The sequence below is a fragment of the Lynx canadensis genome, chromosome C1 (genome assembly GCF_007474595.2).
Source record: "Lynx canadensis isolate LIC74 chromosome C1, mLynCan4.pri.v2, whole genome shotgun sequence".
Taxonomy (NCBI): domain Eukaryota; kingdom Metazoa; phylum Chordata; class Mammalia; order Carnivora; family Felidae; genus Lynx; species Lynx canadensis.
In genome coordinates, this window is record NC_044310.1 from 121,652,925 (window position 1) to 121,672,446 (window position 19,522).

Genomic DNA, 19,522 nt, shown 5'->3' on the forward strand with positions numbered 1-19,522 from the left:
AAATAATCCAGAAATCTATCACTGAATTTTCATCTAGTTTCTAAATCCTCTAGGTACCTTACTCATATTTTGTATCTTGTAAACTTGTCAGTGGTACCGTGTATGTTAGTAATAACTATTAATACATACAGGTGAAGACTATATCAAGTAAAGTGGAGGCAAAAAGAACAAAGAATAGTTCAAAAAGCAAAATGTGCTAGTGTGTCTCCTCTATCATACCTGAGAGAAAGATGTGGGACATGGATATATGTTTCCAATACTGGGGAAAAAAAGTGTTAATCAAACCTCATCACACTTTGGAATTGAATATGTCTTATAAATCTCGTTATTTCTAAGTTCTGACCGATTACAGCCTTTGATCACTAATTTCACTTCTTTAAACCCTAGATATCAGAAAAGATACTGTGCACAATGGAGAAATAATCCTAATATTCATAATTTCCCAGTGCAAAAGGCTGTCTCTATTCATCTTTATGCTTTTGTATCCGTAAGCATTGTTGGCAATAGCCCATAAATAGTCTTTAATGTATAAAAAGATAAATGAATAAATTGATGGAAAGGTAGGTGTCAATGTCAGAGTGTCTATTAATCACCATTTGTGTTGACAAACTCGGTCCTGGGCCTACAAAGCCTAGAGTAACCACAATTGTGTGAAATGCACTATGTCTACGAGAACACTATTTATTTAATCACAAACCTTTCAAATGCCCACAGATCCCACTTGAAATATACAAAAACCTGTGCAGGGCCTACAGTTAAAACTAAATAATGCTTGCTGATTAACTTTAAACATAACTGTTTCATCGAACTCAGATTCCTCTTTCCTTCTTTGAAGGAAAACCAAACACAGTTTCCTATTTGAAAAGTAGGTTGTAACATCAAAGTTTAGTTCTCTTAATCTAAAGTCTGGTTTCTACTTCCATCTCCCTTTAAATTCTCTAAGGTAATCATTGTATTTATAAAACATAGAACTATCGTTTTCCTGAAATTTTTTTCCTTGAAATGTTAACACTGAATTTTATGGGTAAATCCATTTCCCTATTCTCCCTCAGTGTTTAGTATAAATTATGTCATTTTAAGATAAGCTAGAATCTTAAAAATATTTCCTTTAAAAACTATTTAGATTTGAATTTCAAACAAAAATTTGAACACTTGCAGTTAGTGTATAAGGTTGCCATAGTATGATTTTTATAGAAAATATTTTGATTTTATTTTTTATTCCAAGTCATTTAATGTAGATTAAACTTCAGTAAAAGCACAATATGACATATAAGTCATAAAGCAATAAGGAAAACATCTTTGGTAATTAGAGATACGTAAAAATGTTTTAATGGTATACTTTTGTATGTATTTTTTAATCTTGACAGGAAATTATGTAAGATTGTAAGATATTTTGACATATGTTACTCCAAAAAAAAAAAAAAAAAAAAAAAAGAACAATGACCAGGATAACAATTAACTATATCTTTAACCTCACTAATCAATTCTCTCTAATATGTTTTTATCACTGAGAGAAAAAAGAACACTAGTAAAATACAGGGAATATCCTGTCCCAAACTCTTGGGAAAGAGGGAGTAAAACTGCTGTCCTAAGAATCTGCACCCCTTAAAGCAGTATAGGTCTGATTCTGCATGACTGAAATGTAGAATCTAAAACAAAACAAAACAATAAGCAAACAAACAGAAAGCAGCACCAGATGTGTAAATACAAAGAATAAACATGATTGCCAGGGGAGGGGGTGTGTGGGGAAAAAAGGAGAAGGGGAATAGGAGATACAGGCTTCTGGTTACAGAATAAGTCACAGGAATGAAAGATACAGCATTAAGAATATGTCACTGGTATTGCAAAAGCATTATATGGTGACACATGGTAGCTATTCTTATGAGGAGCACAGCATAACAGAAAGACCTGCCCAATCCTACGCTGTACACCTAAAACTAATGTAACATTGTGTGTCAACTATAATCAAATAAAATTACAAAGAAAAAAAGTCCAGCATCGCTCTTAGAACATTCCCCTTCTCCCAATCTCAGTAACAACCTATGCTTCTCTCTGAACCTCTCACGTCGGTCTTTGGGCAAAAAGAGAAAAGTCTGTCTTTCATCCCAGCGTTGCAGGGGTGGGGGCTCATCTCTGGGTATACCAGAGATGAGACTCTATTTCTAGTGTCTTCTTTCACATCTTGTAGGCCTCCACACTCCTCAGCCCTGCCAGACATCCTAAGCACTCATCATTTTACATCACATACCTAACTTGTTTTCACACAGTAAATAAAAGTACCCTACACAGTGACAAAACATTTAGCTAGCTGAATTTACATTTTAATGAGAATTTTAGTAATTATTTACATGTTACAAAAGTAACAACATACTTGTTCAAATTTTGATAAGAGACAACAGAGGAGAAAAAATTAAAAACAGTAACTCATAATCACTCCATCAGAAAGTTACTGGATATGTTAGCATATTTAATTCTTACATCATTTTCTTTGTGTCTACATATGTGAACATGCATGTAATATAATTGTGAATGTACTGTGTGTATAATTCTATGCAAGATCATGTAATTCTAGATTCTACTACTTTCACTTAACATTTTATGCTGAGCTGTTCTAATGTCATTATTTTTTTTCACAAGGTCAATTTTAAAGAGATAGAAAAACAGACGTAAGATGAATTATCTAATCACATACCTACTTTTGTACACTTGCTATTTATTCAATATTTTGTCCTTATAAATTATGCTGTATAAAAATACAAATTATCCCCCAAACCTCACAGTCATGAATTCAATTCTACCATTTTTGAATAACACTTTGATTGATGGTTATAATTTTATTTTTGTAAAAGCAAACAAAAAATAAGGGAAAAAGTTAATCTTCTGCCAGGGAGGGCTGGGAGTGAGATTGCTGTAGACGCTGTAACTAGCTCCCTTTGCACAAAAAATCCAAGTTTCTGCAACACAACCAAACTGAACGAATAGACCAAAATTCTAGCATGATGAAATAGTGACAAACAAAAAAATAATAAACGAGATTCATTTGTTTGATTCTCCCAATATTAGTTCCTCTATTATTGGAATAATATTGATATTACTTCAATAATTTATTTTTCATGAAGAATACAACAGTGGCTTTTCACCTTCTGTTCAGTATCTCAGACACCATTCATCGGGATGAGGCTGCTGGGGGGCATTTACAGAGAAATACCAGGTGACTGGATCATCTCTAAAAGTGGTTATTCAGGATACTACCATTTAAAGATCTTTAGGCTTCAGACCTTTCTTTTTTACTTACACATTTTCTTACCTTTCCTTTATTTTTTTCTTGCCTTTATGTTTGTTATCTTTGCTATTCACACATTTTTGCTTACTTAATTTTCACCATTGTTCACATACAGGAAACGACTATCTACCCTCAGTTTAAATGAAAACAAAACAAAACACAAGCCTTGGTAGGCTCTAAAAAATTGCTGAGACCCTGGCTTGTCTCATTTTAGTGACTTCCCTATATCAATATGTCATACGGTCACACATCACATAAAAGATAACAGGTTTAAATATCTGTTTTTGGAGATCACTTGGGAGATGGGTTGAACTGGTTCCAACAGAAGTCCAATAAAGTCATGATTAAATCCAGAGCCTCACATATCATTGCTCCTCCCAAATATCCATTTTCAAAAACAATGTGCAACAACTTACATGCTGGGTGGACACAGGGAAGGACAGGTTTGCACAGATCAGAGGAAAATCTAGGCATATCATGAGAAAAGGAGCCGAACTGAATCCTGTACTGATTATGGATCAAGGGGCCCACGTTTATATCAGGAAAATATAATAGTTCACTCCACTACACTAAGTAAACTATTTACTGAGCAGAGAAGGAGTCCAGGCAGGGTGCTAACTGCTGGGGTGACTCAAACATGAATACGATATAAGCACCTCTCCTCAGGGCTTTCTGTCTCTTAGAGCTGATGTTGGCAAACTATAGTCAGCTAGTAAAGGGTTGGCCACTGGTCCACAATGGGATAAGGTTAATTGAGAGCACACATTTAGAAACTCCAAGGGCAATCTGACATCCCTGCAGGCCCAAATGTCTAAGTGGACTAATCTCACTGCATAGTTCAACTAGTGGGTAAGGCAGTGACAGACTAGCTGTACACAATAAAACCTCATTCACAATTGTATAATTTAACATCAGTTTGTCTACTAGAACCCATATGTATTTAAAAATCCAAAATCTATTTTTTTATCAAAAGGTGATTTAAAGGATCTATACCCTACAGGATAAATTTTGAAACTGGCTAGTGGTAAAGAGTTGAAGATAAAGTTCTCAAGTTATCTCCTGATTTGTTATGGGTAAAAGCTCAAAATGAGTAACTGAGGTTACCAAAACTGCATTAAAAATTTCCCCCACTATCATCCTTATTTAGAGACTGATTTCTTCTCTACTATGAATATTAACAAAACAAAAAGTAGAAATAATCTAGATAAAGTTTATCCTCAGTAAGTAGTGTTGTCATCAGTCTAGCCTAGATTATTAACAAGAAGGAGGCAAGCTCATTTATTACATTAAAATCTTTAGAACAGCAAGGCTAGTGCTTCTTCCAAATCTGAGAACAGGCATATAATATGAATCATTTCTCTCTCTCTCTCTCTCTCAATATTTGTTTAATTCTGATTTAGGACTAACAAAAAGAAGAGTAAAAGCAATACTCTCTATTACCTGCCTGTATCCAGTCTTCCAAAGATATATTTAAAGTTCTTTTTTTAAATTCCAATATTACATTTTTATTTAATATATTTTTGAAATATAATTTTAGAACTCTTGAATAGAGTAAGGTAGAATTTGGGGTTGTATTTGGAATATGTATGAATCTTTTTTTTAGTAATTTACTTTTGTTGTATTTTTCAAAAGTATTGATTCATGCCACATTTGAAATAACAACATGGGTTTGAATTATGTGAGTCCACTTACATGCAGATTTTTTTGGATACACGACAGTGCTCTAAGTGTATTTTCTCCTCCTTATGATTTTAACAACATTTTCTTTTCTCTACCTTACTTCATTATAAGAATACAGTATATGATAAGTATAATATATAAAATATGTATTAATCTACTGTTTATGTTAACAGTAATCCCTAATCTTGTACTGTTTGTTTTTCCTTATGATTTTCTTAAGAACATTTTCTTTTCTCTCTTACTCTAAGAATACAGTATATAATACATGTAATCCATAAAATATGTATTAATCAACTATTTATATTAATAGACACTCCTAACCCAGTGCTTTTCAAGGGTCAGATATAAAAACAAATTAATTAAATTTAAAAATAGTGACATTCACAAGAGTTTTAGAAGCACTGTATTAAAGGAGATGAGGTATGTTATAATTATAATCAAGGTAGGAGTCTCTATATGGGAGAGTTTAGAGGTTTAGATGTTTAGAAGACGATGGTGACCCTCACAGCTGGCAGGAAAAATAGTCACTGGCTCTTTGGGCACTGGGTTTCAAGTGGGATAAAATTTGGGTTTTCAGATTAGGGAAGAGATTGGGGCAGAGAAAATAGTGTAGGCAAAGGCATAGAGCAAGAAAGCTTTCCAGCTTATGAAAAACATCAAGAAGTTCAATGTGTCTGAAATACAATGTAAAGCAGAATAGTAGACAAGAGGCTGAGCTTAATTCTAAGAGACCTGCTACAAAGGGAAGAGTCTGAAATTTATTCAATGGTGTCCATCTGATGTTTTTTGAGAAATGCATTAACAGTTTTAGCTGGGCCTTATAGTTTAGTTTACAGGAGAAGGAGACTGATGGAGGGATTGGTTGGAGATCCATGTGATGAAAAAATGGGAAGGACATTCTCTTTCTTAATTAGTTATAAAAATCACATAAACGTACACATGTATTAAAGAAAATTTAGAGAGATAATGTATAGGCAAAAAGAAAAAAAAAGGCAGGCCAAAATCCAGCCATATGCACATAGCCATCTGCACACATATCACATACAGATGATATGATATAACACGCCATCAACACTGTTTTGAAGACGTCTTTATTCACTTTTTATATCATAAACATGTCAATATCTATCTTTCTTTCAGTGACCACATAAATTAACATCGTATAGATATACCTATGGAGAGGACATTACCACAATATTAAAGATAACAGGATCAACAGCAATGAAATCCATAGCAATGAGATTATCAAAGCAGCTGGAAAGTGTACTGGAGACTGGATTGGCATCTCAGAGTCAAACAATGAAAGAAGTTGAGTTTTAGACTTAAACATACTGAGGAAAGCAGGGTCCATCTCTTATCAGCTGTGTTTTTGGATACATAGTTTTTTGCTTAAGTTTCAGTTTTCTGGGGTTCGTAGTTTAACTTTACATGCTATTCATGAAATATGTATAGAAAATATCTAGCACAAAGCCTAACACAGAAGGCCCTCAATTAATGTTAGGTCTTTTTTTGATGATTGATTGATCATCAAATGTATGTGGGGAGATGAATAATGTTATAGAAGATGGATTTCCAGGTTTCAAGGTGATGTAACTAGGAAAAGGATGCTATAAAAATGGAGATTTCAAGGATATGAGCAGATTTGGGGGAAGAGAGTTGTTAAGCTAACCATGAATATGAGCACCTATCCAAGGCTGCAGTGACATTCACAGATATATTAGTTGAGAAGCAGCATAATGAATGACATTGCTTCACAACAACCTAGACACGTCAGGGCCATCTCGACTCCCTCCTTCTCCTTGACCAGTAATGCAGTAAGTGCTCCTAGGTGACCTCCAAGAATCAAATGAAGCTTCCAAATGAGCTCAGCTTTGACCTCCTTTAAGCCATGCATATACTAAGAAAACCTAGTGAGACATCTCATAAATAGAAAGATCACATTTCACCTTTTGATACAATCTGTGATAATGAGGCCAAGGTTACACATTTTATCCACAGAGTTCCCACTGTATTTTCTGGCTATGTGAGGAATATGTAAATAGGCCAAGTATCTAGTGATTGCCAGAAAGCAGATCTGAGCTGGATAAGAGAAATGAATGAGTACAAATCTATTCCTCTACTTGAAAAGCAACCCAGTATATACAATCTACTAACTAACAGTATGTCAATTTCTTCAGGGGTATTTATAAAGAGTGTCTGCCTCTAAGAGCTTAAATTTGTTTCACCTTGTTTAAAAGCTTGTTTTTGAGCCAAATTATTTTATAAACATGTTAAGTCTTAGGTTTTACTTAGAGTATAATGAGAAGAACACTGCAGCTTTGGTCCTAAGATATTTTGTCAAGATTAAGTTTACCAATGATTGGCAAAGAAATCATGAAAAAAAATGATGAAAATAACTGACTGCAAATATGTTACTTTAGTATCTTGTAAAGTGCTAAAGTAGAATGTGTGTCCTAGATATTGAAATGTGGCTTAATTTAGCATGCAGTTCACTGCTTAAGTATCTGTCCAGTCCTCTGGCACTTCAATATCAAAGTGTCAGTTATACACAGGAGTAAATACCTCTTTAAATAGTCCAAGTTCACCTGAGAAAGGAGAAAAGTCCATGATTTTTTTTCTTGATTTCCAAAGACTATGCAAATTTCTATAGTTTGGCCAAAACCGCGGTAAATAAAACAGAATATTGCTGAACAGTTCAAATCTATTGACTCCTGATTTTTCCACAATTTTTATGTCATCTCCTTTAATAGAAAATAGAAGTGCTAGCAAGTGAAAAGACGATTTTGAAATTAAAAACAGAAGAAACATTTGTGAGACATCCATGCAATGACTGGTAATGATATACCTCTCCATTAGCCTTCTTTAGTCATGGGGCTCATGTGAAATAAATACAGTGTATGTCTAAAGTAATCATAAATGCAAGGCACCAATGTGGCAAATCCCAAAATTGTGAACAATTCAAAGTGAAAATATACAAATAAGTTAATAAAATGCTATTTTGTTTTCTCTATCAATAACACCATCCCCATGGCACACATTCATATCCCAACCAATTTCAACTGAAACTTGAGTTTATCTAAAAATAACAGTGGACTTCAATTAAATACATTCATTCATTTATTCAAATCATGTCTTCTGATCTCCAGGAATTGTATCAGGGCCAGGTAAACAAGCATGATTTGGCCTCTGCCCTCACAAACTAAGTTACATCCTTTTTATAGCTTCCACCAATTAACATTTAATTTGCAGGCATAAATGCACTTGATTAGAATATTAGAGAAGAAAGAATGGGCTGTATGTAAGATGATCTTTATTAGATGAAAAAGCAAATCTCCTTTTATCTGTCATACAAATAATCTAGTCTGTGCCTTGAAAACAAGCACAGTTATTATCTCTAAATAAAGTGAAGGGCAAGGATTAACAGCTATCTAACCACAGTGATTAGAATGGTCAGGCAAACTGGAATATTCAAGAAATGGACACATGACTTCCTTTTTACCAACACATTTCTTATCCAATAATTTCCCCTATTACCTTTCATTAAGAAAAACCAAAGTCCATAGAGCCATTCAGTGGTTTTATTTTTCATTGTTCCTTTTTAAATCTAAAAGCTTTTTTAAAACTTTTGACAATAATAAAATCAGAACTAACCTAAGAAGAACTGAGATGCTTTTTTTGTTCTGTTTTGTTTTTGTCTTTTGGGGCTTTTTTTTACCAAGCCAGAAAAAGAAAGTGCGATATATTTCCATGTCATATGTACGTATTTCAACTTTGCAAAGATTCTCCCTAGTTTGTAGCACTTAAACTTAAAAAGAAAAGCCACACAGAGAAAGAAAACTAATCTGATTGCCAAATTTGAAGCATTTACATACGCAGCCTCCCAAAATCTATACTTCTACAAGTATAGATTTCTACACCAAAAAGCATTATCCAGAGAAATGTTAAGATTTAGCACATGCTTAAAGTCACATAACTAGCAATCATGAGGCACTGCAGATATAGGACAATCTAATACTTGAGAATAATTTGAATGATGACCTATCTTAGGAACTGGCTTTCTCTCACATGAGCCAAGGTATTAATTTCTGATTAAATGGTACATTGGTATATATAATTGCTGAAGCATAATGTTAATTAAAATATTAGCTACCAAATATAATTATTTCATTTTAGTTACATGGAACTCAAAATAAATACAGCACATACAGATGTGTGCACATACCATTGATCCACCGAGCTTCTGGGTCATGAAGGACAAAATCTTTCCTGAAGAGGTCTTCTAAAGACAATCTGGTTTCTGATGAATTTGTGAGTTCATCTAAAATAAAACAAATCTTGGATTAGACACTTGTCTTATGTTAGTTTTCAAAACTAATGAATTATAAAATTTGGAATATTTTGTTTCAAAGATATGTTGAGGACAACATAGTCATTTTAATATGGCCTTTGGCATTTGAAGCTTTTTGTTTCATGAACGTTTTCATTGAATTATTTTAAATATTATAATTATCTTCATCTAGCACAAATTTAATAGATCAATCCCCTATGATGTAGTGATATATAATATAAACGCAATTAAGAATTCCTGTTGTGCACTGCGCCCACACATTTTCGTGGCTTAAACCATAATCCATTCCATTACTTTCCAAAACCACTTTGACATATACTCCTAACGCTAAACTTATATTTTTGTTGTAAACACCAAAAACGAAAGAGTTGAGGGTCATAATATAAATGATAAAGAAACTTCCCAACTCAGAAGGAAGTTCACCAAACAGAACGAATACCATGTTCCCACAATTACTACCAAACAAACACTAAATAGATTTAAAAGATAAACATAAAAATTCAATAATACAATTGCAGAATATTAATAAAAAGCACACATTTATATAGGCCCCTGACATAAAAACTAAGTGCACTCCCCTTTTCAATTCAAAAATCTATGAAATGAAAGAAGAATATGGATGAAGTACCCAAATCAGGCATAACAAACATGCTTTTGATACTAGAGGCGATAAAAAGTGAGCAGTATTTCACTTTCTTTTCAATAGCATTTTTATTTACTGTATAAAATCATCTTTGTTACCTTTCAGCTGTGACCTTCACTCTGGTTGATACTAAAATGTCAAAGACATATACTAACCTCATTAGATATTGTTTTTTAAAGGTTCAGCCTTATTGCAGTGAGAGCTTTTGTTTCTTCCAGCTGAAAAGCTGTGGTAGAGAATCAATAACTTCAAATGCAATTTCCTTTCACATGAGTCAGCCATGTATTTAACCCACAAAATAATCGCTACAAAACACCTGGAAAAAATATTACTAATGACAATAGTGAGAACTGTATGATGCCAAGCCTAGCGTAGGGCATTGGGATTATATATGGATTTTCAAAACAAAATGCCCCATTTGATAGTCTGACACATCAAAATTTGAACTTTCTTCATTCATTCAACAGATAATGGACCTTTAATTTTCAAAAATTTAAACGAAGTACTTACTGTAAGATGCTGGAGACCTATCTGTCTGTCCTGAGGGATTCAGGATAAATAACTCTTAGATAAGACACTTATCTCGTGTCAGTTTTTTGAAACTAATGAATTAGAAAATTTGTAATAGTTTGTTTCAAAGCAAGAAGGAATATGATAAATGTCAGAATAAGGATAAAGAGTATTACAGAAGTTCAAAGAAAGGAAGAGAAAGATCTTGCAGAGGGAATTAGAGAAGGCCTAAGTTATAAATTAAATTACCAACTCTCATCCATTGCTAGAGTGAATGCAAAGTGCTACAGACATTTTGGAAGAGGGTTAAGCGGTTTCTACCCAAACTAAACATACGATCCAGCAATTGTGATTTATGGTATTGACCTAGGGGAGTTGAAAACCTATGTCTGCACAAAACTCTGGCGATGAATGTTTATAGCAGCTTTATGCATAATTCCCCAAACTTGGAAGAACCAAGATGTCCTTCACTAGGTGAATGATAGACAAATAGATAAATCCAGATGACAGAATATTATGCAGTGATAAAAAATGAGCTATCAACTATGAAAAGACATGGAAGCACTGCCAATGCCTATTATTAAGTAAAATAAGACAATTTGGTTTTTTTTAAGTCTATTTATTTATTTTGAGAGAAACAGAGGCAGTGTGAGTGGGGGAGGAGCAGAGAGAGAGGGAAAAAGAGAAACCCAAGCAGGCTCTGTGTTATGGAAGCAGAGCCTGATATGGAGCCTCAACCCATGAAACTGTGAGATCATGACCTGAGCCAAAACCAAAAGTCAGATGCTTAACCAACTGAGCACCCAAGTGCCCTAAAAGAAGACAATTTGAAAAGGCTATATACATTATATGATTCCAACTATGTAACATTCTGAAAAAGGCAAGCTATGGAGATACTAAAAATATCAGTGGCTGTGAGGAGTTTTGGAGCAGGGGTGGGAGGAAAAATAGGTGGAGCACAGAGGATTTCTAGAGCAGTGAAACTATTCTGTATGATCTGTATTATCTGTCATGGTAGATACAAGTCACTATACATTTGTCTAAATAAACACACACCCGTTTTTCTGACAAAGATTTTGTTTCTGTTCCCAGGTAAATTCCACATATTTTGTCTATTGTTTTTTTAATTTTTTTAATGTTTCCATTTAATTTTGAGAGACAGAGAGAGCAGGAGTGGGGGAGGGAGAGAGAGGGAGACACAGAATCGGAGGCAGGCTCCAGGCTCTGAGCTGTCAGCACAGAGCCTAATGCAGGGCTTGAACCCACAAACTGTGAGATCATGATCTGAGCCAAAGCCACCAACTGAGCCACCCAAACTCCCCCATATTTTGTCTATTGTATCTTTTATGATACAGATATTTATACATATTTTGTTATGGGATCTTTTACAATACAGATATAGATGTTAATGTGAAAAAATACCTTATAAGTCAAGGGCACCACAGCAAATAATCTTATTTTCAAATAATATTTCAAATTATATATCAATAATTTGCAAACATCTTTCTTTATATGCCTTTAAAATCATATTTCAACCTTCCAAATTGAAGATCTTATTAAAACTGCCCCACATATGCACAGAAAATTGGAAAACTTTAACCATTGTGTAATATTATAGCTTTTAATTTAGAGCTACTTATACCACTTAAATTTTATGTATATTTATAATATTGTATCATTTGAAAAAATGTTTTAAATGTTTATTTATTTATTTTTTGAGAGACAGAAAGACAGAGCGTGAGTGGGGACAGGCAGAGAGAGAGGGAGACACAGAATCTGAAGCAGCTCCAGGCTCTAACTTGTCAGTACAGAGCCTGGTGTGGGGCTCAATCTCATGAACCATGAGATCATGACCTGAGCTGAAGTTGGACACTTAACCAACTGAGCCACTCAGGCACCCCTATAATACTGCAGCTTCTATTTTTCATATATATCCTTTACTTTTTCTATTAGATTTAGTTATAATTATATGTTTATTACTGTAAACAAAATTATTTCTCATTCTTATTTTATTATATATTATATATAATGCATATATAATATATACAATTTTAAAGTATTTGCAGATTCATATGCAGTTTTAAGAAATAACACAGACAGGGGTGCCTAGGTGGCTCAGTCGGTTGGGCGTCCAACTTCAGCTCAGGTCATGATCTCACGGTCCGTGAGTTCAAGCCCCACATCATGCTCTGTGCTGTCAGTTTGACTCTGGAGTCTGCTTCGGATTCTGTGTCTCCCTCTCTCTCTGCCCCTCCCCCATTCATGCTCTGTCTCTATCAAAAAAAATGAATAAACTTTAAAAAATTTTTAAAAAAAGAAATAACACAGAAAATTCTTTATGTACTTCATCCAGTTCCTCTCAATAACATGCAACACCTTGCATAATCAATATCAGAAAAATTGATATTTATATACTCTACCAAAATTATTCAGATAGATTTCACATTTTACATGCATTCATTTGTGTACGTGTGTGTGTGTGTGTGTGTGTGTGTGTGTGTGTGTGTGAGTGTCTCTGGCTCTATGCAATTTTATCATATATAACCAGCACCAGTTAGATACTCAACAGTTCTATCACTAGATAGAACTGTACTTTTATTACCATGGCCTCACTCTGCAACCATTTGACAAACACTAATCTATTTTCCATCTCTGCAATTTTGTTATTTCAAGAATACTAGGTAAAAAGGATCATACAATATGCAAGCTTTTTGAAATTTTTTTTTCACTCAAAATTATTCCCTTAAGATCCACCTAAGTTGTTGAGTATATCAGTACTCTGTGTCTTTTTATCTCTGAGTAATATTCTAGGGCACAAATGTACTACAGTTTCTTGAACCACTTACCTGTTGACATACATCTGGGTTGTCCTTTATAGTTTTTGAATTATTAGGACTACAGCTTCTATGAGCTTTTTTTTAATGTTAGAGAGATAAAGAGAGTACAGGTGGGGGAGAGGGGCAGAGGGAGAGACATTAGGAGAATCTTAAGCAAACTCCATGCTCAGGAGCCCAATGTGGGCCTCAATTTCATGACCTTGGGATCACAACTTGAGCCCAAAGCATGCCAGATGCACAACCAACTGAGCCACCAGATGCCCCTTTGAGCATTGTTTAACAGGCTTTGTATGACAATAAATTTTCCTTTCTTTGGGATAAATGCCACAGTGTGCAACTACTTAGTCACACGGTAAGCATATGTTCAGTTTTGCCAGAAAATACCATAGGTTTTTCAGGTCTGGAGTAGTTGCATTATTTTGCATATTCAACAGCAATATATAGATCCAGTTCCTATGCATTCTTGCCACAATGTGTGTGTGTGTGTGTTTAATTTAGCTATTGTCATATAATTGTAATGATATCTATTGTGGTTATAATTTGCATTTCCCTAAGAGCTGATGAACATCTTTTAATGTGAATTAATGTGAATGTAAACAGTGTAACTCTTTTAATGGAATGTCTGTTAATGCCCTCTGTCTGTTTCTAACTGGATTGTTTTTGTTTGTGTGTTGGCTGAACTGTTGAGTTAGAAAGTTCTTTATTCTAGATACCGATCATCTGTCAGATATTTTAATTTCAAATATTTCTTCCAAGTCTCTCTCTATCTTGTCTTTTTCTTTTCTTAAAAAGGACTTCTCCAGAGAAAAGGCTTTTAAATCACTGTGGTCCAATTTTTTAATTAGTTTTCCCTTTTATAAATGATGTTTCTGCTGTCAAAACCAGGAGTGCATCACCTATTCATGGTCCTGAAGATTTTCTCCTACATTTCTTTTTTCTAACAGAGTCATAGTTTTATATTTTACATGGAAGCTCCTGATGCACTTTGAGTTACTTTTTGCAGATGGTGTGAGAATTAGTTTGAGGTTTATATTTCTTTTAAATTTTTGTCTACTGGATGCCCAGTTTCTCCAGCACCATTTGCTAAAAGCAGCTTTTCATTTTAGTGAATCATTCCATTATGTTCAATGTCAAATCAATGTTGAATAATAATGGTAGTAATGATACACCTATCTTTTTCTTCTAAAAAAAGAGCTTAATATTTCTATGTATCTTAATATGTCATTATTGAATAAAATAATTTTTCTAGAATTTTAGTAAGGAATCTCTACCATTCTTAGGTAATGTTTTTATTACTATGTCAGTTAGAATTTTTATTTGAAATTATTACTATATCATTATACAGTTTCAGCCTCTTACATATAAACATTTTCCCCTCTTTTAATGCATTGATATAAAAGTTGTATAAATGAAATTCCGAATTTCAGCCACTTTCTATCTCTATAACAAAGCTCAATTGGCCAAGTGAATTATTATTATTATATACTGCTAGGTTAATATGCAAAATCTTTACTTAAATGTTTAGATCACTATTGATGAATGAAATGAGATGACCCATTGTTTTTCCATTTTGTGTCATACAAATCAGTTAACAGTTGAATATTTGTATTAAATATTTTTGAACTTTTATTCTCTGACCTTCAGTAAATTAATATATTTAATAACAATTATTCTTTTTTAATTTATTTTTTTACAATTATTTTGAGAGAGAGAAAAAGAGCAAGTGGGGGAGGGGCAGATAGAGAGGGAGGCAGACCCAAGCAGGCTCTATGCTGTCAGTGCAGAGCTCGATGCAGGGCTTGAGCTCACAGAACTGTGAGATCATGACCTGAGCCAAAATCAAGAGTTGGACGCTTAACCAACCGAGCCACCCAGGTGCCCCATAGGAATTTTTCTTTTAACTGCAATTGAACCTGCAGTTTATTTTAAAATCAACTTATCAAAGTAATTCAAATTATTGTAATTAATCTTTATTTTAAACAATAATCAGAGAGAGAGAGAGATGTGTGTTTTAAGGATTACTTTGGTTTTAATCATTACTTAGAAAATGAACTATATACTTCTTTTTTCCCCTTTATTTGTTTATTCCTTTCTTTAAATTTACCTTAGCTTCCAGGCACAATCCCTAAGGTCTCTTGAATTTTTTTCAGTCCTGGAATAAAGACATCTTCCACCTATAAACTTCTCAAACTCACTTCTATACTCCATCTCCTCTCTCTTCAAGTATCTTCATAATATTTTGGGGTGTTCATCTTTTAAAATTAATATCCCTCTTTACAAATGCCCTCCAAACCCTATTGGGTATCTTCATTCCACAGGGGAAACTGAGCTGAGTAAGGTTAAATGTGACAAAGGTCTACGTGATTAGTAAGAGGCAGGACTGAAACTGGAACCTGTATCTTTCCAACTTACTAAAGTTATACTGTCTCTCAAAATAAGTTTTATTTCCTCATCCTCTTCAATACTGTATCAGTTAGATCTTTTTTTTAATATAAACATTTGTTTATATAAATGTTATTTTAAGAATATCCTTAATGTCTTTTACCCACAAGAACCCTTGTTCAAATTGAAATTCAACTACTTAGCGTACCCTCCCCAGAACTTACTAGATTTCCTTTCTAGTCCAACTTATCTGAGAAAGTACCATTGCCACAGTCCTTCTCTTTTCTCAGAGAGAGTGATACCACAGCACTCACTAAAAAGTAGGGCTTTCTGTTTGTTTTCTTCAAGACATTGGCCTATAACATGTCAGGAAATTTCCAGCTTAACCCTCTGCTCACTGTTGCATGCTATTTAGTGTTACAACTTCAGGAGCATTTCCAACCACATCCCGTCAACAAACATTTATAACCCACATTAGTATCTGATTTCTTAGGAACCTGATTTATGTTAGAATCGTCCAGAGATATCTTATTATTTGATACATTTTAACAATTGTCTCTGTATGTGAACACAAAGCCCACACTTTGCAACAAAGAATCATGGACAACACTCATTCGTGCTGATCATTCACAAGGAACACTGAGAAGCTAAGTCAGAAGGAAAATGGTAACAGAATGTAAATAATTTTACGAGATGACTTCCTCATGTAAAACTTCTTTCTTAATACATTTTCATAAAATAAAATTCTGAAATCACTACCTGTTCCTAAGATAAAAAATATTACTTAATATTCACACGTCTCATAGCCCTTATTTTTCACAAATAAAGTACTGGGTCACATAACTCTAGTTACTTTGCAACTAAATAGGAGCTACCTCTCTAATGTGTGCATGCATGTATGTGTGTGTGTATGTGTGTTTGTGTGTATAAACATGTGTGCAAGTCTGTAAACCTAATATGTGTTAACAGTTGCTAGTAAAATGCTAAGTACTGGTTAACCAAGTAGGACCCTATGATTATAGTTATAATTATGAAGAGCAGCACAAAAATGCACTGAGACGCAAGGGATAACCAAAATCACAAGAGGACAGGGGAACAGAGGAGTGAGGGGGTAAGTAAAATAGGTAAAGGGGAACGGCAGAAATAGGCTTCTAGTTATGGTATGAATAAAGCCCAGGAATAAAAAGCACAGCATGAGAGTGATGCCTTGGTGGCTCAGTTGGTTAGGCATCTGACTTTGGCTCAGGTCATGATCTCGTGAGTCGTGAGTTCAAGCCCCACGTCAGGCTCTTTGCTGACAGCTCAGAACCTGGAGCCTACTTTGAATTCTGTGTCTCCCTCTCACTGCCCCTCCCCTGCTTACACTCTGTCTATCTGTCTCTCAAAACGCAAATAAACATTGAAAAAATTTTTTCAATTAAAAAAAAGCACAGCATGAAAAATAAAGTCAGTGATATTGTAGTAGGGATGTAAAGGGACAGATGGTAGCTACGCCAGTGGGGAACACAGCATTATATAGAAACTTGTCAAATCACAAAAATTTACTACTGAAACTTATGTAACATTGTATGTCAACTATTCTCAAATAACAAAGGAATTAGAAACATAGTAATCATTTGTTAAATTGTTACAAGATACAGAATCTCAGCTAAAATACTCAGCTTTGGCAACATGAATGCAATGACAGAACTGACATTAAATAATTCATATCACGTTCTTTTTTCTGCTCTAGTCTGTCATTCAAGATCATAGACGGCTACTGGTATTTGTGTGCTTTCTTCCAAAAATCCAATCTTGCTTTTTAAATGGCCTTTTGAAATAAGTTGACTGAAAATCTTAGAAGAAAAAACAAAGTTCTTTAGTACTGAATTGAAGAAAAACTAATTTATGACTTTCAGTTCTTGGTTTCTCTTTATAGAAACCAATTGTTGGGGCGCCTGGGTGGCGCAGTCGGTTAAGCGTCCGACTTCAGCCAGGTCACGATCTCGCGGTCCGTGAGTTCGAGCCCCGCGTCAGGCTCTGGGCTGATGGCTCAGAGCCTGGAGCCTGTTTCCGATTCTGTGTCTCCCTCTCTCTCTGCCCCTCCCCCGTTCATGCTCTGTCTCTCTCTGTCCCAAAAATAAATAAACGTTGAAAAAAAAAATTTAAAAAAAAAAAAAAAAAAAAAAAAGAAACCAATTGTGTTACTTTTTATCTAGTTTACTCTCCACATCAGAGGTTCAGAAATGTTTCTTTTAATTTAAATCCTATTTGAAATAATTTGCTGTTAAAATACTAATAAAAAGGAAAATCTAATCTGGCAGTTACTCAGAATTACCCATGAGAATTACAAAGCCATTTTCCTTTTCTGTTCTTGTGACTCTTCTCTCCAGATGACCACTGTACCACCACCACCTGCATTTCCCACCACGCTGTTTAAATCTCTATTTAGTCTTACAGGTTATTCTCATTCTCTGTGTTTAGTGTCAGTCAGTTCGGGCTACTCTTTTAGTGCATTTCAATGTGAAACATGGGTAAATTTTTAAAGTTCATTGAAAGGATAATATCCCTTCCACACCTCCTTATAAAACTAGTTGAAAACACAGAATAAAAATCATTAGAGTCATTGCTAAATTCCAGACCTAGACAAAATATCTGTTGTTTGTACATTTCCTAACCAGTGGACAGAACTTAAAAGTTTTCTTTTACCACCTAACAGCTGTAGCATTATTCACCCTCTTACTTTCTAGTTTTCCCCCATTCTTTTCTTTCATTAGGATGCTGAAACACTATACAGCAGACTAAATGCTGTCAAAATTTATGTCATTTGAGATCAGATACACAATCCCAAATTCTCTTTAAAGTGTCCTCATTCATTACCCAGAAAATGAATAAACATTTACTAACTCTCAGTTAAAGAATTAGATAGTTCATAATGTAAATTTGATGAAAAAAAGAACACATTATTAGAACAGAGGAAAAAAAAAAACACAAGATGTGTCACAAGTTACACCTATTGCTTTTTTTAAATAAATGTATTTACATAAATAAATACATGAAAATCATTAGGCAAAATATTCAGTTCACTTAAAGTCAGTCACTGTCATTATTATGATTGAAACATTAACATGTATAAGTCCAAAAAAAAAATAAAAACAAAATGTATTGGTTAATAAGAAGTATCTTTAAAATTTTCAATTTCAGGGGGCACCTGGGTGGCTCAGTTGGTTGATCATCAGACTTCGGCTCAGGCCATGATCTCAGTTTATGAGTTTGAACCCCGCATCAGGCTCTGTACTGACAGTTCTAAACCTGCTTCAGATTCTGTCTCCCTTTCTCTGTGCCCCTCCTCTGATCACACTCTGCCTCTGTCTCTCTCAAAAATAAGTAAAAACTAAAAAAAAATAAAAATTTCAATTTTGGAACCTAAAATTTTTTTTTTGTTCTTTCGGAATATCTTCGCCTCTCACAGTTGTTTCCCTAAGCAAACATGTTTCAAAATGTATATTCTCAGATCTACTCTACCAAAAGTACAGTTGAGTTTCTTCTAGTAATTAATGAAAAAAAAAGATAAAACGTTCATTTCACTCAAAGGTCTATTTTGGAGGAAGGACACTGAACTATGTTGAATCCATTAAGTCAAAAATATGAATCACAAATAATACATTATTCTTTTCAGTGAAGGACACTTCAAGCAGCTTGTCTCTTACTATTGTGAACATCAATTCATCCATTGAAGCAGAAGCACCAAAAAAAAAAAAAAAAAAATAGTGCATCACGTAACACCTGTTTTATGGTCCCAGAAAATGACCTCTAGCATTCTAGAGACCTCTAGTTTCTAGCATGCCAGGAATTTACTT

The 19,522-nt window shown here is 34.1% G+C and overlaps 1 protein-coding gene across 1 annotated transcript in view; it reads right to left on the reverse strand.

The window, feature by feature from the left end:
- Nucleotides 1-1,588: 1,588 nt before the first annotated feature.
- LOC115519827 (inactive dipeptidyl peptidase 10-like) overlaps nucleotides 1,589-19,522 on the reverse strand; it is a 222,216-nt gene continuing 204,282 nt past the window's right edge. The window contains exons 3-4 of the mRNA XM_030323704.1: nucleotides 9,170-9,281; nucleotides 1,589-1,649 (exon numbers count right to left, since the gene is read on the reverse strand). Coding sequence (XP_030179564.1) covers nucleotides 1,589-1,649; nucleotides 9,170-9,281 — 173 coding nt within the window. The remainder of the gene's footprint in view (nucleotides 1,650-9,169; nucleotides 9,282-19,522) is intronic.